This window comes from Rutilus rutilus (assembly GCF_951802725.1).
Source record: "Rutilus rutilus genome assembly, chromosome: 24".
Classification (NCBI taxonomy): domain Eukaryota; kingdom Metazoa; phylum Chordata; class Actinopteri; order Cypriniformes; family Leuciscidae; genus Rutilus; species Rutilus rutilus.
Genome location: NC_140228.1, coordinates 23,673,862 through 23,696,795, shown reverse-complemented (window position 1 = coordinate 23,696,795; position 22,934 = coordinate 23,673,862). Strand labels below are relative to the sequence as shown.

General features: G+C 39.6%; 1 protein-coding gene across 3 annotated transcripts in view; it reads right to left on the bottom strand.

The window, feature by feature from the left end:
• Positions 1-4,480: 4,480 nt before the first annotated feature.
• The window catches only part of arhgap21a (Rho GTPase activating protein 21a), a gene marked incomplete at its 5' end in the record, with an annotated part of 109,811 nt that continues 91,357 nt past the window's right edge, over positions 4,481-22,934 (bottom strand). For all 3 annotated transcript variants that reach the window (XM_084398653.1, XM_084398652.1, XM_084398654.1), the window contains 17 exons: positions 4,481-6,775; positions 7,885-7,916; positions 10,646-10,751; positions 11,972-12,013; positions 12,116-12,241; positions 12,675-12,764; positions 12,861-12,934; positions 13,120-13,198; positions 13,317-13,475; positions 14,502-14,644; positions 16,032-16,180; positions 16,269-16,333; positions 17,643-17,942; positions 18,544-18,663; positions 19,901-19,943; positions 20,060-20,162; positions 20,257-20,403. In XM_084398653.1, coding sequence (XP_084254779.1) covers positions 5,165-6,775; positions 7,885-7,916; positions 10,646-10,751; positions 11,972-12,013; positions 12,116-12,241; positions 12,675-12,764; positions 12,861-12,934; positions 13,120-13,198; positions 13,317-13,475; positions 14,502-14,644; positions 16,032-16,180; positions 16,269-16,333; positions 17,643-17,942; positions 18,544-18,663; positions 19,901-19,943; positions 20,060-20,162; positions 20,257-20,403 — 3,389 coding nt within the window. In that variant the 3' untranslated portion in view covers positions 4,481-5,164. The remainder of the gene's footprint in view (positions 6,776-7,884; positions 7,917-10,645; positions 10,752-11,971; positions 12,014-12,115; positions 12,242-12,674; positions 12,765-12,860; positions 12,935-13,119; positions 13,199-13,316; positions 13,476-14,501; positions 14,645-16,031; positions 16,181-16,268; positions 16,334-17,642; positions 17,943-18,543; positions 18,664-19,900; positions 19,944-20,059; positions 20,163-20,256; positions 20,404-22,934) is intronic.

The following is a 22,934-nucleotide window of genomic DNA, read 5'->3' as shown; positions in this document are numbered from 1 at the left end:
GCCTTCTTGTGCCCGTTTCTCCTGTGCCAGTCTTTCACTGCACTGTTGCTGAGTCAACTGATTTTTTTTGTGCTAAAAACTTTATACAGCGCATAAAGCTGGACAAAACAGTCAAGAAGAATTAAAGGAAAGAGGATGTGCGTTGACCTCAGAGAGCCAAATAAAGCAGTGGTCGTGGACTCTTGCCACACATGGTTGAACTACTCTCTGCTCTAAAAGGTTCTACTGTTTTTTCTACCATCGACCTGACTAATGCTTACTACCAAGTGGCACTGCAGGACAGGACAGTTGTGAACTCACAGCCTTCATTACTCACGACGGACTGTTCAGTTTTGTCGTGCTCCTTAAGGATTGGCTTCAGCGCCGGCGGCATTTCAGAAGATGATGATCATCATCCATGCTGGCTTGTCAAGGGTTGAAAATTACCTGGACGACATTATCATCTACGGACACGGCATGTTTATGCATGACAAAGCACTTCAAGCGGTCTTACAACAACTAGAAGCTGATGGCTTGCAGCTCAATTAAGACAAGTGTCACTTCAGGCAAACCTGCCTGCTGTTCTTAGGTTATACTATTTTTCTTTCTGATGAATCACGTGCACAGGCGATTCATAATGTCCCTGCTGATTATCAGTCACGTTTGCCCTTACCTGTTTCTCTTGCAGATAATGCTGTTGCTCCAGCTCCTGTTGATGATGTTGATGAGGAGTTTGTTGCTTTTCGATGCTGCATGTGCTTCTTGTCCTGCTCCAACCAAACTTCATACACAGATTTCTAATGGTTGGCCTCCTTCACCCAAGGGACTGGATGGTGTGGTTTTTCTGTTCTACAAACTTTTAAGGACAACTTCGTCTTCTGAGGCTCGTGGCTGATTGCACCTGCTGCTCTTTGAACTGTGTTGGTCTCCATAGTGCACAAAGGACATCAAGGAGAGGTGAGAATCAAACAACCCTTTCGTGATCTCTATCCCATCCAGGGATGCTCAGGTTTATGATGCTGTCCGTTCCTGCCACGCATGTCAGCTCAATGACAAAACTGTCAAGTCACATCCTGCTCCTCTCCAGCCGGTGCCGCTGCCAGATGGACCATGGCAGAAAGTGGCTGTGGATATAGTCAGGCCATTTGACACTGCTGCATCCAACTGCAGGGTTGCTATTACATTAACTGACTATTATAGCAAATGGCCTGAGGTTTCCTTTACTTTGTTTCAGTCATCAGTCACCATGGAAATCCATTGAGTATAGTTACGGATAACGGTGTTCAGTTTATGTCTGCTGCTTTCGCTGCTTTTCTGTAAGGAAGGAATATTCGTCACCATCGGTCCTCTCTCTACTACCCGGCAGCTAATGGTGCTGTAGAGGTTCAGCCATGCGCTCAGTTTCTACATCTGCTCCTGTGCACACGTTAACTGACATGGCTGTTTGCCGAAGGGTTACGTGGCTGCAACACAAAATGAAAAAGTACACAGATGCTACGCGGGGTGCTCGCACTCCTTGTTTCAGGAGGGGGATAAAGTGAGGGGTACGGAATGTTCCTAAGAGACAGAAAGTTTACTGATCCTCTCACGGTTACCAAAAGACTTGAGGTGGGTACATACACGTACATTCTTAGTGATAAAAAGACATGGAACACTTCCCATTTCACTGCATTTCCATGCACACCAACAAGTGAGAACACTGCTCACTTAGATCTGATCTGATGTTCTGGATCTTATGTGTGGATGTGTCTGCATTGTCGATGCAACTCTGATGATCTATTCTGTACTTTAAAAAAGTACTTTGAAGTGTTGTGTAATGACGTAACGAACGGAAGTGCTGAGTAAACAAGATGGATAAAGTTCGCTACTCCTGTATCGTGTGCTTCATTGTTTTTTAACTCCTGACAGATACCACACATATAAATAGATGGACAGGATAATGACGCATATAGTTCTTATTAAATCGTTGTCTATTTCACCCCGTCACCAATACAACTTATATAGCCTAGAATTAAAGAATGCAGTTAAGAAAGGTTGATGTATTCAACCTAATAATACACAATAAAACAATATACAAAAATATTCGTTAACAGAACTGGCAGCTTGTTCTGTTCTTGTGTTGGTATACTAGATTTTCTAAAATGAGGGACGGGCCACAAATCTGTGAGTAGTTTGCAACTGTGGGAAAGGATTGCGAAAGCGTGGGTACAGATTGAAAAACCGAAGGTACGGTGTACAAACCTGATAGCATGGATTGGAAATTTGTGGGTACTGTTTATTTATCCGTGGGTGTGATCTGTTAAGCCGAGAGAACAATTTAGGAATCTGTGACTATGGTTTATAAACTGAGGTAACGAATTGCAAAACTGTGGCAATGGATTTGCGGGTCTTGATTTTGTTTCTCCTACAGGTGACTTACCAGGCTCCGTTCTATGATAGTTTTCCTAATGAAAGAGATTTTTTACTGCCCTTCCTGTAGGCCATTCTGTGCTGAAACGGAAACTAATTCCTTCTTTTCAAGCACTTACTGTATGATCGCACAATGCCCTCTTCTGTTCACAAGGAGAACAACATTTGGTTAAATGTTATTTTTATGGTCCCCTTTAGACATTCTGTTGATTATAAGTTATGTCGCACCTACATGTCAACTAACTCTCATTAGAGTTATAGTTGAGTATTAGTAGACTGTTAGGGGTAGGCTTGGGGTTAGTAGAATAAGTAGTTGCAAAGAATGTCTGTTGGGGAGAATCTAAATAAAGTGTTAGCAGATTGAGCCGACAGTCTACTAATACTTGTAGGAGCAAAGTTACTTATAGTCAACCGAATGTCTGGGGACCATCAAAATAAAGTGTTACCCAACATTTAGCACTTTGTTAAAATGTTTAATTAAAAATTAAGCAAGCATTTACTCTACCAGTCAAGAGTTTGGACACACTTGTTTCTCATGATCTTAATGATCTTATGATTGCATCAATCTTTTGGCTTATGCGGAAATACTTGAATTTAGTGTAGTAGAATATTGTACACTAATTAACTTATTTACAAACCTAAAAAAATAAAGTGAAATTGGAACAGATATTTTTTAGGGAGATAGTAATAACACTAACAATAATAAAGAACATGACTGTGTCCAAACTGAGAGACTGTGAGACCTAAAGTCTACATTACATAAACTACCAATGACAATGAGAAGACGCTGACAAAGATAATTTATTTCCAGTGTTTTTGTTTTCTTTGCAGTTGGGAGTCACACATATGAATATTCAGAGGTAAGATGAAATCTGCAAACATAAGTATGAGGTCATGCATACTCTTCCGAGGAATCACATGCTGGCTACACTGGTCAGCTCGGACAAAATATGTGACTTTTTAACAAAGGTAACATACACAAAGAAATATACACATTTAAGTTATTGCCTCAATAAAAGACCAGGGTAAAGACATATCCAGTGGCAAAGCATGAAATGACTTAAGACTATGACTGATGAAGCAGTGGAAGCGCAGGGTCTGCTTTTGCATCGTTTTGTATAAAAATTTATTTTTCTTCTTATTTTTTTTTCTGATAAAATTCAGTCATTCATTCACAATACACATTCCATATTAACAAACAACAAAATTAAGAAATGGCACCTTTCCTGTCACCAGAACCAGTTGAGAGGCACTTTTTTGTAAAAAAAAAAAAAAAAAAAAACCCTTGTAATTTCACGACTTATTTGCTGTCAGTTTGTAGTTTGCATTTCAAATGGTTTAACATGACAACACCAATAAGCCTGGTACTGCTACAGATGTTCAGGCGCTGGCGCTTTCGGTTTAGCACTTACTTTAATCCTGTAGAAATATAAAAAGATTTCATTCTTCTTCCACATTTATGTCTGGCTGTTATGATGCACTGTAAAAGGGGTTTCCACAGCACACAGCTCAGAAAACAGCCCATATCAGGGCTAACCTTCAGAATAAAAAACAAAAACCAAAATACTTCAAGTACAGACATTATTTACATTTTTTCACTAATGAAAACTGCAACAAGCAATTTACGTGTTAGTCAATATAACGGCAAGCATATTACATTCTTCATATGAGTAACATCAGGAGTTTTCTTTTTTGTCCTAATCTTGGACAAGATGCCTTTTCTTTTCCTTTGATATCAGTATCCTTCAGTAACAGTTTAGCAAATGCATGTCTGTCCAACAATTGTGCTGTCGCAGCAGCAGAGGCTGTTGGTAAAACTTGGTATTGAGGCCACTTCACCGTCATGCATATATTACTAGCTTTCAAGAAAAGATCTCCAGTACTGATCCAAAAAAATGAGCCAGATCACTCAAAATTGTTAAAATTACTCCAGTTACTTTTTTATAAGCCTATACATATAGATATATACAATTTATATTTATAATATATATTCATATTTATAGATACTTTGTTTAAAAAAAAGGACAGGGGGATGGAAAATAAAGGTGGAGTAACCTTAGCTCTAAGTACATTCATTCATTTTTAAGGCCTGATCACACCTATGTGCATGTTTGGCATGAAAATTGATTGAAAATCTTGATTTTCACATGTGTTTTGCCTTTTTATACCAAAAAATAAAAATGGCAGGTTAAATAAAAATGTAATCTGACAGTAAGGGGGCGCTTATAGAAAAGCAGAAATACCCCGGTGACCCAGGTATACATAAAACGCTGCGCAACTATCAGAATCTGACACCCGCTTGTCACGAGGAAAGTATTTACATGAGTTTTAACAGCCATTCAGATATTTGTATTTGCTATGATGCTTATCAAACAGAGACAAGATACCTGGTTTTGGATTCTTCCTCTGCTATTCACAGCCGTTTAGCAAAATAGTCTCTTTGTAAGCACCACCAAGCCGTAGTTTTTTCTAAAAGCGGCGGCATTAGAAATGTGACCAAAAGCACAAATCTTAATGGTTGGCCAGTTTTCTTTGAAGTGCAGTTGAAAAGAGATTAGAACCCCGTGTAAGAATTCTGTCACACTGACAGCATGCAAATGTTCAAATCGGTCTGAACAGATGCGATAACAGTTTGTGTCAGTCTGAACAGATGCTGTTTATTCAAATGAAAATGTTTATCGCACCCAATTTTCACACCAAACATTCATCTTGGTTTGAACAGGCCTTTACACACACATTATGACACACTTACACACGTGCAGATGATTCTTTTCTTTTAAAGATATTGGTAGAATCGTGAGCGCACCACTTGGGCTCCTGACAATTTCTGCGGATGAGCATCAGCTCCAGAATTCAGGCTGTTTTTGGATTTGCCCTTTGACGTGCCTCCGTTTACTTGGTCAGAGCTGGATTGGGGACACGGAGAGGCGGAAGGAGTCAGTTGCTCAGCACTTTGCACACCTGCATGTGTATTTCCCGCTTCTGTTGTACTTATCCCAACTTGAGCTTCCAGCTCTCGACTGGTTCGACGATGCTCACAAGCAATCCAGTCACGGATAGACAAGTCCTGAGAGTCGCACTTGGGTTTAAGGCGCTCCACAGCGGACAGTTCGGCACCTTGGTCCACCCCACCTTGTTCCCTCCAGTCATGAATGACATCTAGTTCAGCAAAATCCCGCTGGCCACCCAAAGTATGGCGTCGCCGGATGCTCTTCTTCTTACTACGCGTCTCTGTAGAGCGGGCTTTCTGCGTGCCAACACCGAACATATCATCAGCGGAGGCGCGTAGACGGAACTTGAGTCTCTCTGTGATTTTAAGATGCCATGCTGGCTCAACTCTGTCCGATTCACTTCGCAATGGGGCACTCAGGCTGCTGGTGGAACGGCCTCTCTTCATCACTTCCAGAACTCTAGACAGTCTATTTGATTCATTCTTGCTGACTCCACCACCAGCTCCTGCCTCCACAGATGAATCGCTGTCCGTCTTTTGTCGCAGGGATCGCCTCCTAGACAGAGAGTCACATTCTATCAGTTTATGGGAGGGCAGCAAGCGGCAAGCTAGTTTGGGTGTGGTGTTTCCATTATCTTCCGTGGTTGGTATGTCTTGTCTGGCGATGCCGGAGCTAAACATTGGGAAGTCACTCTCGCTGTCCGTTTCCATTGGTCGTCCCTCACTGATGAGCTCACTGCGCTCGTCATCCGCCTCGTCTCCTCCCCGGCTTTCGGTCACAGACTGCACCTCTGGGCTCAATGTGATGGATTCTATTCCCGTCAGGAAGGTGGTTGAGGAAGTGGTTGAGTAGTCTGAGGTAATAGAGCTCACCTCTGCAGTCACTGAAGCCCCCCCATAAACTAGTAATAGCTCAGGGGCCGGGGGTGTAGTTGTGCCCCATTTCCGAGGTCTGGTTCTGGGACCGGAGGCTCCAGAGCTCATGGTGCCCAAGTCTGAGGTGGTCTCATCTAACTGTGAAGAAGGGTCCGAGAGGGATGATTTGGGAGGACCAGAGGTGCGGCGGATGACACCGGGTGAACATGAGAGCTTGGGCAAGGGGGAGAAAGTTGAAGAGGGTATGTCTTTCATAAAGAAAGAGTTCCTGTGCTCCTTCTTGTTCTTTGGGGTGGACTCTGCATTTACGCTGTTGTCTCCTATAAGTGATTTTCCGCATGGGCTGGACCTGCCTCCCTCCTCCTCCTGGCTTTGGTGATTCTGCTTTTGAGTTGGGTTATCCTTCGTGGTGAAGACAATATCAAGGTCGTCATCAGAGCTGCTGGGTTGCAGCTTCTCCTTGTGCTTCTTTCGTTTGCGGTTGGCCGCAGCAAAGATGGAGGAGACTCGTGGTTGAAGGAACTCGCGGCTGCAGTGGTCCTTCCCTGATCCCCAGGAGCCCTGGACACAAAGAGAAAGAAAGAGTGACAGATTCAGTCACAAGAAAAACAAAACAACCTTGTAATCCAATGAGCCATAAAGCACTGAGGCCTAGCAAGAAAACATGGAATAAAAAGCCCAACCGCTGCCCTTGCAGGTGGCTAAACCCAGAGTACTCCACCTGCTTCTCTGATAGCAGCACAAATCAGAGGTTGAGGGACTGAACATAGAAAGAAACATTAGAGACAGTTACAGAACTCCAAATGAGGCTTCTTTTTCAGAACAGCCACATAGCATAAGCAGCACCCGCAACACCAACAGCAATGACACATGGAAAAAGCTGCATGGGTTGCATTTGAAAAAAAAGCTGGGGCCAGATGACAGAAAAGGGAATGGGAATCGGAATCCATTTAATGGTTCATCTAGTACTTTTGAGGAAGCACCAAATATAAGATTCTAACTACACTGTACAATATACTGGATTTTGTTTTATACTATATTAGTTTTTTGTTTAGTATTGTAAAAATTTTGCAACAGATTTTCTAGCTTTTTAAATGTAGTTTATTACAACAAGTCTATGTCCAATGTTTCTCTTCATATTAGAAAATAAATACTAAATACTGTCATATGGACACCTTAACAGCAATAATACTTGTTTGACAAAGTGATGACTTCATTCAGTGAATGCCGGTCTTATTAATCCAGTTATTAATTCAGTAAATGACAGTGAATATGCTGTTTTAGATTAGTTTGAGAGACTGATTCTTTAAATAGAATGTTATGCGTCAGACATTCAATAACTATTAACTTAGCTGAATGTCATTAAGATAATTCAGTTGTTACTTCGGTTAATATTTTTCTAAAAAATGGTTCTCGATTCCCACCCCTAGGCAGAAATGCTTAATGCACGTTCTAGCAACAATTCATTTCCCCGTTACACTGAATGCAGTGCATGTTCAAAGCATGACATGATGGCCTCTGATCCATCTGTCCAATGTCTTTAAGATGGCAACTGGCTCTCAGGTGCTACAGTGGGAGTCGTGGAGCGTGTCAGCCTGGTGCAAGTACTACACTCACCCATTATACCTGATTTATCAGAAAAGTGGCCACAGTCCAAGAATCAAACTCACCTTAGATTTGGCGGAGTCACTGGTTGGTGAATCTGTGGAGTAAAAATAAATATAACACATGGTTAGTGGCTTTTGCATGTCCTCATACTGATCTCAAACAAACTGATATACAGAGAGAAGGTGATGAGTAGAGAAACATATGCATTAAGAAAGGTTGTGCATGACGAGGAGAGCGTGGCAAACAAGGAAAGAGAGGTATGGTGAGCAGGCGTGCATGCAGACAAACAAGTGAACAATGTTTTGTTGGAATGCTCAGATATATATATTCACCAGTAGGGAGCAATATTTCACGAGTAGGACCATCCAGCAAACACAAACAATATAGTAACATGAATCTGGCACGAAAGGAATGTTTGTGGTTGCAAAAGAGATCAGCTGAACTTGATGAACCTCTTTATGAAGGAATAAGTGAAACTAATAGGATGCATGGAGAGTGACACAACACCACCGAGTACAGATGAAATGATAACGGTCTTGCAGAAAGTGTCAGTGACGGATATCATTGGGTGATATTTACTATATGATCTATATGAACATCTGATTCTGACATACTGAGATCCTTAAAAGCAGTTATACAGAACCTTATCTCAATGATAAGAAGAAACCAGACAATTTTTTTATTCTATGTATATTTTAAGTAGAGCACAACTAGAATTTAAAGTAATCAATACAAGTTAAACTCATCTGTGACATTCTGTGTCAATTATCACAGAAAATAATTTTGACTCGTCTCTAAGTAAAAACGCGTTACCAGTAACCCTGTAAACATTAAAATATACAAGTATATATATATATATATATATTTATACTTAATATAGACCTGAATTAAAATTCTTCTGGCTATATACATAATATATATACATACATTTTGAACCTACCGTACATCTTGGTCATGTTAACATGTATAATGACGCATAACCAGAAGTTTTTTCTGTATATAACATAGCTTCAACAAAAATACAAGTTTCACATACCTTTAAACCATTCCCCCTTAGACTTCCATTCTAAGTGCATTACAGTACAATTTTACAGACAAGTCAAACTTATTTTCTGCATGTCTCAGATGCTGTCCACACTTGCTTTGAGCCAGGATTATTTCTTTAAGTGGGACATTTTGCATTTCACCAATTGAATCTACAACCCTTTACACTCAAGTACTATGTGCATGATGCAGAAATCATTAAAATGCTCATCTACATTGATTGAGGCGATAGACAAGGGGGGGTTGGATGTTTAATGACAGTGCTGATTCTGGTCTAATGTGTGCTGTCGTGACCACAATGCAGACGAGACACTCACGGCATGAACCAAGGTAAGAAGTGACAGGGGTCAGAGAGGGGCTAGCTACGCAGAAAAGATGACACTATGGGAAGACAGAATGCCAGCAAGGAAAAGTTAAAAAATTGATTCACTGATGTCTTTGCTCCCATTTCACTTTCCATGGCAAAGACTACAATTTTTTTAGAGGCTTATTTCTTCTGTGTCCAGCCGAGCCCCCCTGAACACCCCTTGGTGGTGACAAATGGTATGACCGAGTGATATTCAGAGCCGAGTAGCATTACCATGCTGTCTCTCCGTTTGGCCAGCGTTCAGAGAGAGAGAGAGAGAGAGAGAGAGGGGCGAGAGACGGCGAAGAGCCTTTGAGACAGCAGCACTGCTCTACGCCAGGTAAACTCACAAACCATTCACGCCCCACAGAACCCAACACTTCTGATGGGCTTTCCCTTTGCACTTTTTTGCTCTCTTTTCTCAGTCGCCCACGTCATAAAATGCGAGGGTGCCGGCAGACTAGGCAGCTACACTGCGGGCAACAGTCCTCCCTCTTCCTACAGTTCCAGCTGCCCATCACGGACACTACTGAGTCCATCAGTGACATCACGGTGTGATAGACTCCGCCCACTTGGCCTGTGTCAAGATCAGTATGTGTGAATGCTGGGAAAGCCTTTAGGACACGCGACAGAGGGGCACTAGGGACAGAGGGATCAGAGATTGACAAGCGTGCTCTGCGGTTTGGCCTTAGCTGTTAGCTTGTTCTCTCTTGGAGAAAGAACATGACGTGTTAGTGCAGAAGTCAGCAGAATTACAGAGACGACCCAGTGGAGTTTGGACACGTAGAAAAAGAGACATACACACTAAATGGTTGAATCTCACGGAAACGAATCCGGTCGTATTTCTCCCCACAATTAAAAAGATTTTTTTGGGGTATTTTGCATATAGTAGCCTATTCAGAGACCATTAGGGTGTTTTACATTTTCTAAACATTTTCTTCCAAAATTCTCCTTACAGTAATGCTTCTGAATATTCTTAATTGTCATGAATGCAAACAAATCTTAAATGTTAAAAATAGCCTTAATTTTCCTTTTGCAATTCTTTTTTTATTTTTTCCGCACTTGACACATGACAGTTTTTGACATGTTTTGTGAGATTCACAAAACAGAAATGGGATAAAGACAGAAAGTTTCCAAAATTGACAAATCATAATCAAATAATTCAAGATCGCACCAAGCAAGCTAATGTAGGCAAGAAATGTATAACATTTTGCCTCACAAACTCACACAGGCATTGTAATTAAGCCATTGCACAGCTTTTGTTAAAAACATAGAGAGAAGCTGCTTCTCTTCTCAGAAAAGCAAAGCAGTTTTCATCAATATTAAAAGCTGTTTTGTTTTAGTTCACATCAACTAAGACATAGTTATTTTTTGCAGCAGGGTGTAAAAGGTGAACCCGTGGCAGAGAGGGTCCAACCAAGGGCACATGTTACCTGACACTTCCCCGGGAGAGGTGCCTGTCCGGCCGATGTTGGTCAGCAGGTGGTCGATGTTAGGCACAGGCTGAGACTCCACAGCACTCTCCTCCTGGACTGTAGTCTGAGCAGACACACAGAAAAAAACTATTCACTGAAGAGTAGCAATGGCTTAGACAAAGTAATGACAGAACAAGTAGAAACTAGTTTTTACATTTTCTGAAGAAAATGTGAGTGGTTCTTGCTTGTGCAAAATTCACTTTGTATGATGCGTTGACGTAATTTCCACTGAAACAGGAAACTAAGGCTGGACAAATTGAATGTCTCCTCCCCCTTTTCAAATAGCCAATAGTGTTTAGTTTACCTCACAGACTGCATTTCATACTTGACAGCAGCATGGAAGTGAATCCGAGCGCTGATGATGCGTTGGATTCAATAGTAGAGGTGTGAATAAATTCTATCCATTTCATTTTTAACCAAAGTACAGTTGGAAAACGAAATAAAACTCGAGTGTTTGAGCAACCAAACACACATCTCCACCCCATATTGCTCCGTGACGTGTCAACGGTCGCTTTGGCAAGGTGGTATTTATAGCAGGGGTCGGGCCGTGGGACGCTTTAGATTCTAGAGAGCATTTGATTGGACAGAAGATGTGATGAGAAGCTGAAGTGTGAAATGTGATGCATTTTAGCGGAAGTGAGAGACTGTAAGTTTTGAATGCTTATATCTCCTAAATGCGAATTTTGTCATTGTTTTGGAACAATAACCTTAAGGCCATTCATAAGGCCAACCTTAACCATTCATAACCTTAAGGTACATATTTATACTAAAAGCTACAAAACTTAAATTTTGATTTCAGGGGGCCTTTAAGAGTTGATTAGGGGTTTGCTCAAATCCATTTTCCACTATCGGGCCAGAGCGAGCCAGGGCTAACAGCGTGCCGGGTGAGACCAGTAGCCTCGGACCTTGAGCCACGAGGCCAAAACCAAGCTGTGTTTCCACTGTTGGGCCAGTAGTCTCACAGCGCTACCTTAAAACCTGCCCTTAACACAACACAACGTCACATAACCCCACTGTTTCACCAGCAGGGGAAACCTAGCGGACTGAAAACTAACTAGTGCACATCAAACATGTTGAATCAAACTCTGTATATATGTTACAGTTTGATTCAAACCCGACGAGGCCCGATCAAGCCCTGGAAGTGACAGTGGAGATGCGACTTGCCCAGGCACGCACTAGCATACTCGCTTTTGGCCCGACAGTGGAAACACAGCTTATGATGTCTACCTTAGCAAGGTCTAAAAGAAATAGTGGAATAAAGAAAGCATCTGTACTAATACACACCGTAGGCTCCTTATCACCCTCCTCAGTGAAGAACCAGTCGTACTGCAAGAGAAAACACCAGACTTCAGAAATGTTTCACCAATGGTCAAAAACATGAAATTTAAAAGTTACTTTCTTTTCACATGAGAAGAATGAAGAACTCACATGCTGAATGAGCGTTTCTACAATCTTGTATTGGTCTGGCATGTGTGTCACCATGTGAGTCATATTGTCTTCAGATGTTCTCACTAGTGTTGGGCCGAAGACAATGGCCAGATTACGTGGCTCCATCTGACACAATGATAAATGAGCAAAATGAGACATTTCTCCCTTTTCACACTGTATATGAAAAACAAAGAGAGTGTTCACGTGCATTCTTGTTCCGTATCTGTCCTGGTCTTATTGTGTATGATGTACAGCAACTCTAAAAATGACTTTCCTTTTTGGTTGATGTCAACAAGCCCTTTTAATTTTCAGCTATTCTCTCCGATAATTTTCTGGTCCATAAAAAATCAAGTTCCACCACTTTTGAATTTCTTTTTTTCATGCATAAAACTTATTTTCATGCTTGCCTTTAAAAAAAAGAGCTTGAAAGTAAATATCTCCATCACTGAAAATCTGGCAGAAAGCTTGCAATGTCTCGAGAGCCCTGTATTATGTGTTCTTTTCCATTCTGTTTTTGAACGGAAGCGCACATTCTGTGTACATGCCAAAATTGTTTTACCTTGTTTTTTTCGGAATTATCAGCCACAGTTTTGAGATGTGCCGAGAGGAACTTCAGGGTTTCATAATGATGATCAGGCAACTCGTGAAGCTGAAGAATGAGAGGTTTATTCAGGGCTTCCATAACATACAGAGAGATTATTACCACTGAAAACTAATTTTGTTATTGAGGCAAACTGCTGCTTACCAGTCTCTTGAGCACTTTGAGTCTCTCTACAGGATCCTCTATTCTGTTGGCATCAATAAAGTCTGCATACCTATCTATAGAGGCCAGATCATGAAGGAACATTATTTCAGCTGTGTCAGGTGTTGAAGTTGCATGCCTATTTCACTCACAGCCACTAGATGGCTAACTATACAATTAATGTTGAGCAAGAGAAAAATATATGAATACAATATGAGTCATAAAGAGCCTCAAGCAAGGGAATTCCAACAAAGACTTTTACCGTTAGTGAAGAGGGGTTCAGGAAGTTTCCTGAAGAAAGATTTGAGTAAACTGCTTATCACATTCAAGTCCTTCCATTTCTGTCCAAAAATAGAGAATGTATTAAAAAAAGAAGAAGAAGAGGAAGAAGGACCTCAAGCACAAAGCAGAGAAAATGTTAGACACTTGAACTAGACAGAGACAGATATAAACACTCACATCATCCTGAATATCAATGTCACCCATGCCCTTGTGATTGAGCTCTTCCTGCATGATGGAGATGGCAGAATTATTTCCTGGCACTCTGTAAATGCCTGTGTATTCCAGTCCTCGTTCTTCCACCAGGTTACAGCACACTTCAACTATCAGAGGAACAAACTAAAACACACAAAGTTCAGTCAAATACCTGCAAGCCAATATAAACCTCTGAGACTGCACGCCATATGAGAGTGTGCTGCTTACATAGACAAATATGACTCCAACATCAGCAGTATGAAAAACATATCAGTTTCCAAATGCAATTATGTTCATCCCACACACTTAAGTAAACAATTACTCTTTACACATTATCAAACACATACAGCTAAAAATATCACAACGGTAGAGAGCTCACTCCCTTGTGAAAAAAAGTGTTTAATTGTACTGAATGTGCACTTGAAGTGTACTTCAAACCTTAAATGTATAAAAAAAAAGTACTTGCAGATATTATATTAATGAAATGAAAGCTCACTTAAGTGTACTTTGAGAGAATACACTTTTTAATGGCTAACAGTTAAGTACACTTTCAAAAATTGCACTCTAATAATGTCAAATTAAACATTTTACTCTACAGTATATTTTAAATCATTGTTTTAATAATCATTTGTCACAGTTTTAAAAAGTATTTTTGATGTTTTGACTAAAATACTAAAGCACAAGTAAAGAGCTTGATTATAACAGTAGTGTTATTCTATATTACATTTAAAGGTAATATATTTTAAAAGTACTAAATTGCTAATTGTAATTACAAAAAAGTTTCAACAGAAATGTAATTAAAGTATATTTTAGTTTACCATAAATGCTTGTCAGTACATTTGGCAGTACACTTGAATCATATTTCAGTTAATATAATTCTGAAATTGCATATAAAGATGTACTTAAGTGAGTCAAAAATGCTCTAAAATTCAGCTAATGGTATTTATATCAATTTAAACTATAATATAAATTTACTTGCAATTAACATGCAATTATGGAAAGTTTTCAAAACATTACATTCAGTTCACACTTAAGTATATTCATTTAAAGTATATTATTAAAGTATGCTAAAGAGTACTTCTTTTTCACAAAGGACAGTTTTAGGATGTCATTGACAATGCCGAGTGAAACAGCAAGAGAAAGAGAGAAGAAGTTTTTTTGTGGTCTTACTCTGTTGTTCTGAGCAGGAGGACAGTCATCTAGTCTTACTCCAAATGTGACTCCTGGAGACGGTTTCTTCTCAAATTGCTTTCTCATCAGTCCAGGGATGCCCTTCCTCCATGTGCCCTTATCCTTGGGTGGGCTGGTTTCGTCTATTAACAGACAACCATAATAATAATAATGTGTTAAAGAAACATAAGCACTTCAAACCTAGGAAGCTGTCTACCTAGCTCTCTCTATACACCTTCTAAGGCAGCATCCTACCCGAAAAGGAAACTCATAAGTGACTGTTTTGCAATGCTCTACAAAGACAGCAACTCTGTTGATGGTCATTCAAGTGCACAACACAAATAGCAGTTATCTACAGCCCTAATTAAAAGACTTGTGACTCGTCTAGAGTTGATTCCAGTAGAGTTTTATGTTAGAATGTTGCTAAGCTGACATCAAAGAACGTCTCGGTTACGTGTGTAACCCTCGTTCCCTGAGTAGGGAACGGAGACGTTACATCAATTATCAGACGTTGGCTGACTGTCTGCTTGGTGTATCAGGGCCTTAAAGGTAGGGTAGGAAATTGTGGAGAGCCTAGCAATCCCTTATGAAAAGAAAATATATTTCCCTATATATGAATTATCAATACATTAAATGGCTCAACAGTATATTTGAAAATATTCAGAATAATATATTGTGTTAATATATTACAATATATTGAATAATACATAAGGAATTGCCGCTTTTCATATATTGACAATATATTTACTATCATAACGTATGTAATTTTATATTCAGTAACATAAAATTATGTATATGTAATATGTAATACTAATACATGAGATATGGAAATACATATGTTGACAAGCAGACACGTATTATTGAATTCAGTCCGATTGGATGAAGCTTTAAAAAGTACTTAACGGTGCGGTAAGCAATTTCTAAGAAACTGTTGATATTTGAAAATCAACCCAAACAAACACACCTCTCCCTTCATTGCACGAGTGAATGTCTCTTTGTCATTGCTGAAGCGAAGCAAAAAAATAAATGAAGTGAATATGATGAACAGACTACAAGAACTAAAAATGAACATACAGTACACAACAGTATATACAAGCAAGAGATAGTTAGTCGTCAGCAGCACACTAGCTCCAGACAAACAATTACACCCAAAACTGTCCTGTTACTATAGCTAACATTACAACAACAGCATATCTTGGTTCTGTGAAACATAGTCTCTCCAGCACTGGAAAGCTTTTCTAATATTAATGCAGGTCCTAAAGCTCTTGCCTGATCAAAACCTTTTTTTTTTCCAGTGATATCACTCTGACTGTTTCTCTTTTGTAATGTCTCTCAGCTATCTCTCTTTCTACAGTGTTTCTTTAAATCTCTCTTCCCCCATCATGAGTGTATATGCCCCCTACTGATTGGCTTCAAGTGTGTTGTGGTGGACCTTTAACACACACAAGTACTGGACAACATTTTTATTGATACTTAAAAGTACTGAATAAAATACAAAGAATCCAGAGTTAGTGTCCTTGATGCTGTTACCTTTGTGCATGGCTTTCCTGTCGTGGTCCTTGTTTGGTGAGTGAGGACTTGTGGCTTTATTCTCGCCCTTACCACCCAGTAATGTCTGCCTGATGCTCAGGGACTGACGGGAGGCCTTGGGCGAGGGTTCTGTCTTACTGCTGGGTGGACTGCAACACACATAATACCAGTCAAGATCTAGATAAGGAAGAAGTCTAAAAAAAAATGTATGGGAATTCTTCCCTTCTTCCTACTTACCTCATCAGAGTGTTGTACTCCTTTATTTTCCGGTTGATGAGGTCTGTGCTAGTAACAGTCGCATTCTACAAAAGGAAGAAAGAAACAGAGAGAAGGCAGACAAAAGTGAGTGGATGAAACGTAAGAGTGGAATCCCCAAACACACCAGAGGGCTTTTGGATAACCCTGTGCTATCAGAAGAAGACACCCTATAGTGAAGATCACATTTTTTTGCTCAAGAGTTACTATTTCTTACAAAAAAAGCCCTAGGTTATGTTCAGCTATTGTCAAAAGTATCTTTAAATAGGGCCTTTTTCCATGATTCATGAGGAAGTCCAAAACATCCACCATATTGATATCAGGTCCTAGACTTGGATAGACTTACCCCGCAACACTCACGTCACTAAACAAAACTGCAAAACCGACGATTGTTTAAAAAAACATTAAAAAGGTTTCCCGTCAGCCTTTGTGATCCTTTGGATTGAGATTAAGCTATATTGTTTATCTATAGTGTTGTCTAGCCCACTTTGGCACACGTCCGAGTGTTCAAAGGCAATTAAGGGATTTAAATATTGGTTAGTATTATTCTCTTAAGATATTTAAATATTGATTGGTTTTGGTTTAAGCGAGAGTAAGCGATTCTCAAACAGTTTATTGCAAATATGTTTGGATGTCACAGGTAAAAATCCTGAAAATGTCTGAAAAGTCTGATACTCAGTAACGAATAAAAGTAATGAATGGACATAGCGAATTGTTGTTTTGTTCAAATCAAGAGTGTACAATACTCAAAAAGGTTATCAAGGAGTTTGATGAGTGTTTAACATTTTACAAATTTATTTAGTCATTTAAGTGACGATGTTGAGAAATATATGGTACGGCTTTGATTTACATTAGTAACGTCTCTGAATTCAGGCAGAATTACTATATTGTGATGTCTTTCCTTACTGTGGTTGAAGATTACTAGATGGATCGCATACCACTCAACGCCACGTCTTTAAAATTCGAACACATTGTTTTCAAATCATTGTTAATGTATATACTGACTTCACCCTCAGCTGAAAAAGTGTGTGTAAAGGTAAATAACTAGAAAAATAACAAAGTGCAATAAAAATGTAATACTATTTGCACTACAAACCAGTGTTTATAATTACGATAATACATAAAAATAATATGCTAAGAAATGCCATAACCGGAATATAGAAGCTCAGCGCCTCGTCATGCTGGTGGCATTTTAAAAAACGCGGCAGTCACATTGAAATACGCTAGCCTTAGGAAAAAATGCTTTGGTGGACACAGGGCCTAGGGCTCTACTCTGACAAAACTCTCAACAAATATTTAATCTCTGAATAAAAAAAACGAACAAAAAAAAAACATGAAAAAGTGCTGATCATTCACCTCGTCATCCAAATTGCTGTTCTCTTGAATGACTCGGATCCAGGACAGCATTTCCTCTCGATCCTCCGCCTGGAACAGGTATTCACAGTCTGACGTTGTCAGCCGGAGGACGTTCTTCCGCTTTGTGTCACTGTAGGAGATGTCAATGAGACAGGCTTTGATGCTGATCGGCAGAGGCTCGTCTTCGATCTGGGAGTTGGCGTTGATTTGTCCGTCCCTCTTGTCTTTGTACAGGTAGAGGCAGTGGCCACGAAGCACAGCGTAGATCTGCTTCCATGACCGTATTCCGCTGCCAACACGCTGTAGAAAAGGTAATAGAATTATGAAAATATGATTGAATTGAATGAGCCAAGTTAAAATAGCAAATATACACAAGCTGCTTGTCAACTGTAAACAGCCTAAATTTTAATTAAAGTTCTGAATGGGTTTATTTGATAAAAATTATGGTACATTATCCTGCTTATTATAGGGTGGACACAAGCTCTGGATTGACAATATTAATTTCTCGATTTTAATCTGTAATAATATGGATGCTGCTGTCATTTTACACCCTTAATTGTGGTAAAATCACTATAACACACCGTTTTATTGTTGGCTTATTGTTTAAATGCACCACATATTGTACATGTTTTAACCTTTAAATCTGTCTGAGTGGTGTAAAATATGACAAGATCTCATAAGACAAGATCTCTCTCACTACAGTACTTTGGCAAACATTAAATGTTTCTGAAAGCCTGCCAGCCATTCACATTCAGACTCGTTTCAACATGTTTACAATATGTTTGAGAAGGACTCCTACAGCATCACAGACCAGCATGCTCTGCCGACACTTTCATTCAGTATTGAGACCTAGAACAAGAGAAAACATGATTGTGAATGTTGGTGTTTAATGGTGTTGTACCTTGCCCTTATCTGAGTTCAGCTGCCGGAAATGAAGCGGACCCTCCTTTGTGGCATCAGTGAAGACATCCGAAGTAGAGTCTCTCCTAGAGTCAGAGTCCTCAGATGACCTGTCAACAGCCTGAAACACACCAAACGCACAATTCACATAGTTTGACAGCTGCCACTGAAATGAGGACCACTGAGTTCAATAGTTAAATTTAAAAGGACATCAGATTATTAGATGAAAAGCAATGCTATGGGCAGAAATTTCACTCTGATTTTTTTTTTTTTCAAATTTAAATCAAAATAATTAAATATGTTGTTTATTTAATCAATATCCAATGTGGATGGTGCTACACTCATTCTGTGCTGACAGATGGGACTATGAAAAACATGAACGTGACACTTTAAACTTACACTTCTCTCATCGAAAATCCCATTAAATTGTCAGATTTAGAGTCCTATCATGCACCTGGCGCAATGCAGCACCAGGCTCGACGCAAGTGTTTTTTGCTAGCTTCAGCCCAACGCAGTTATCATTTTCACGTCCTGGGCCAAGTTGTTCAAACAGTAAATGCATTTGCGCCCATTTGTTCACCCATGGGCGTGCTGGTCTGAAAACGAGGTGCGTTCAGGCGCATTGTTGGCGCGTTGCTATTTTGAGGCAACTGAAATAGACTGCGCCATTGACCAACTGAAACCTGGTCTAAAGTCAATGGCACAGTATTTTTTTTGTTATTTAAAGAGCGCGTTTGTAATGTGCGCCTATAGGCGGGTCCACAACGTGCGTACACTCTGCTTATTAAACACACATGGACGCGGAGCAGCATGCAAACATGCCAAAAATTTAAAATAAAAGGATTACAATGTAAAATATTATTATTGTGTACATAAAGATATGGTGGAATCCGACTTGTCCGGTAGATGGTCTGCTTAAGCGCTTTAACCTTGAGCACGAGCAGATGCTCTGGAGAAGCGTTCAGTTTTTCCACTTGCAAATTCCGCCATGTAAATCTCAAATCCACCATATCGCGAGCGCAACTGGCTTTTAAAGGGAATGGGAAATGAGACTCTGATTGGTTTATTGCACATTATGCCCAAAACACACCCATTACTCATTAAGAGAATAGAGACAACCCTTTTAGACCATGCGCCGAGCCCACCGACCATTTTTCCCGTCGTTAAACTAGCAAAAGTGGATTCAGACACGCACTAAGTGCGCTTTAGACTATGCGCTTAGATCATTAAAATAGGGCCCCTGATGTTAGCTGGAGATCAGGTGCCAACTGGACAGAACTTTATCTAAGCTGTAAACTAATCATAATGCAGTTAGTGTGAGTCTTAGTCATTTATTATCTCTATTACAGCAGTCTCACCTTTCTAAGGCCCTTGAATCCATGGGTGTGTTTAATCGACCGCCTGTACAAACACAGTAAACACAGAGGTCATATAATGCGAGATGCAGTAATGGAAGAAGGTTGACTTTTCATCCTTGTGGTCACTGTACTGATTTTAAGTAGTGACTGTAAACATACCCTCTTCCTTCTTCTCTGTAATTATCCAAGCCCTCATCGAAGGATCTGGAGCGCTCTGTTTTAGCTCCAGAATCAGATTCCAGAATTGTGAGTCGTAAAGAATCTAGGTTGGAGATATGGGTGAATTTATAGTAAAAAAAGAGACACATTTCTGATGTCACTGAGATATTGTATGTGTTGGCAGAGATGTTCCTCACCCTGGTCATGGGACAGCTGTCTGCGTATTACGGGAGAAGGGGAAGTTGGACTGGGTGGGATGGTGGTGATGATAGGCGTGCTGGAAATCACGGCAGATGCAGGAATGTGTGTTGTGTCATGGTCATTACTGGAGCTTGACGGCTCATCTGATGACAACAGACATGAGACACTCATAAGATCTTTTATCTTTGTAGTGTATTGCATGGAGTAATGTAGTCCAAAAGACACAACAGAATCAGACAGTCTGGAGAAAAGTTTCTTACTCATACAGCTAGTGAGCAATCATTAAATTGATAAGACTCCCACACCTTTTTATACACAGACGCTATACAAACAATAGAGCAGACGGGTTGCATCAACAAGCTTGCTTGTTGGAGCACCCAACACAGTCAACCAAATTAATCATAAACTCTACCATAATCATAGTCAAAAAAAAAAAAAAAAAAAAAACACACACAAAACAAACCCAAACCAAAGTGTATCAAATTACCCTAAAAAAAACCTCTAATAGGGCCTTTTTTCGACCTTAATTGCACGTTTAGCCTATATTAATTTAATTACTTAAATATTTCTGGGTGCGGAAGCCAATTCCGCACACAAACACATGCATAAAGCTTGCCGCAACGCACTGGCAAAAGTAATGATAATGAATGTGGAGGAAAATACATTTTAATTGTTTATTAATAAACTAGTGCTTTATACTGACTTGACATCACAGTATAGTGAACACGCCTATAGAGAGAAAATTACCTTTCATACGGATAACATAATTACGGATTACATAATCAGAGTATTTGTGTTCGAATTGGTTCGTTTAAAAGTAGACATTTGTAGCTTTCTATAGATATATTTCTCATGTCTGTGAGGCAAGTAGCCTATATGCTGAGTTTCGGTTCATTTTTGTGACACGCTCCAGTTCACAGAGACAGAGACGTCAAAAAGCACATCCTGTTTTTAATTTTAATTTTACAAAAAAAGGCACAATGTTTTTTTGTTATTGTGAGTGTACACAAATAAAAGTAGACCGTTTGGAATTATGTATTACTCTTATCTGTATGACAAAGAATGGTATTTTAAATTAAAAAAATGAAAGTGATAAGTAAAAGTAAAGCGCGCTTAAAATTTACACTGTATAAAAAGTTGCTGCCTTAAATTTTTAAGTACAATCAACTTGGATGTTTAAGTCATTTCAACTTATATTACATTAAACTGACTTAAATTGCTTAACAACTTTTGATGAGTTAAAGAAATGTAAAAACATATGTTGTCATAACTTATTGATCATATATATATATATTTTTTTTACAGCTTCCACACTCAGCACAAACACATGGATATGCACCTAATAATAGCACACATTTATCTAGGTTAACGTTAGAGTTATGTAAAGTTGCTTGTTGCATGTTCCAAATGATAAGCCATATTTTAGGTAGATGGATGATAGAGGAACGTTTGGATTTCCTGACCAACACATTCTACCAAATCAAACATAAAAAAAAAAAAAATTGTTTTGAAAGAGATTAGATTTCAGGAACTAATCAAAAAAGAGAAATCTTTGAGCTAGTTTCCACTGGTATGTTCCATTACTTTGTCATATCACTTTACTGCCCTCTTGTTTGTTTGAGGTTTCCAAGCTGTGGATGAACTGGGGGGAGTGGGAAAGTGTCAGGGAATGGCCGTGGAAGTGGTTGCCTTGGGTGGAATGTGTCAGTATGTCACATTATCTGTGCCCCTGTGGACTATGATGTCATGTCCTATCACTGTACTGGTGTACATTAAAATTTGGAGATGCTCCCAGAGACTGACCCATGCACTTCATGAACACACTGAACTAGTTGTGTACATATCAAAGCCCATGACACATTCTATAATTAAATGTGCAGGCTGGTGGAGTTTGGAACTGTATCTTGAGAAGGCATAACCATTTGTGATAACCAATCAACAAATTCTAATGTCGTCATGTTGGACATCCCTGAGGAATCTTTATGTCTGTAATATCTAGAAATTGGCCAATATAGTGAGGATGACCAATGACTCGAAATACACCTTAGAACAGTGGTTCCCAATTCCAGTCCTCGTGACCCACTGCTCAGCTCATTAGGAGAGACTCCATGAACTGAACTGAGTGTGTCAGATAAGAGAGACCTACAAAATGTGCAGAGCAGTGGGTCACGAGGACTGGAATTGGGAACCACTGCCTTAGAAAACACTGTGCTTCTTTAAAGCTCCTCTCTCTCTCTCTCTCTCTCTCTCTCTCTCTCTCTCTCTCTCTCTCTCACACAAACACAGATTACCAGATCTCAAATTACTCATCACTCCTCTCTGCAAACTTTGTTTACAATGAGTTGAGCTGTTCATCCTGCTGTTATTACTGTTAACATCATAAAACCTCACTGTTGTACATCACTTGATCTAAAGCTCTCTATGCAAAGCCTGGCCCATTAAGAACGAAGAAACAGTGTGGCCTTTTATATGATTTATCTGAGCAATAAAAAGCAAATTCATCAAGACCTGCTCTAGTGTGGCAGCATAATGGAGTAGACAATGACAGCCTTGTGTAAAAAGTAGGGAGATGAAGTTCAGATGTTTAGTTAGATGTTTAGCTCTGAATAATATAAAACAGTGTATGTTGAGACAAAGTCTTTTCCCTGTGTCCCATCAGCTGCTTAATATTATA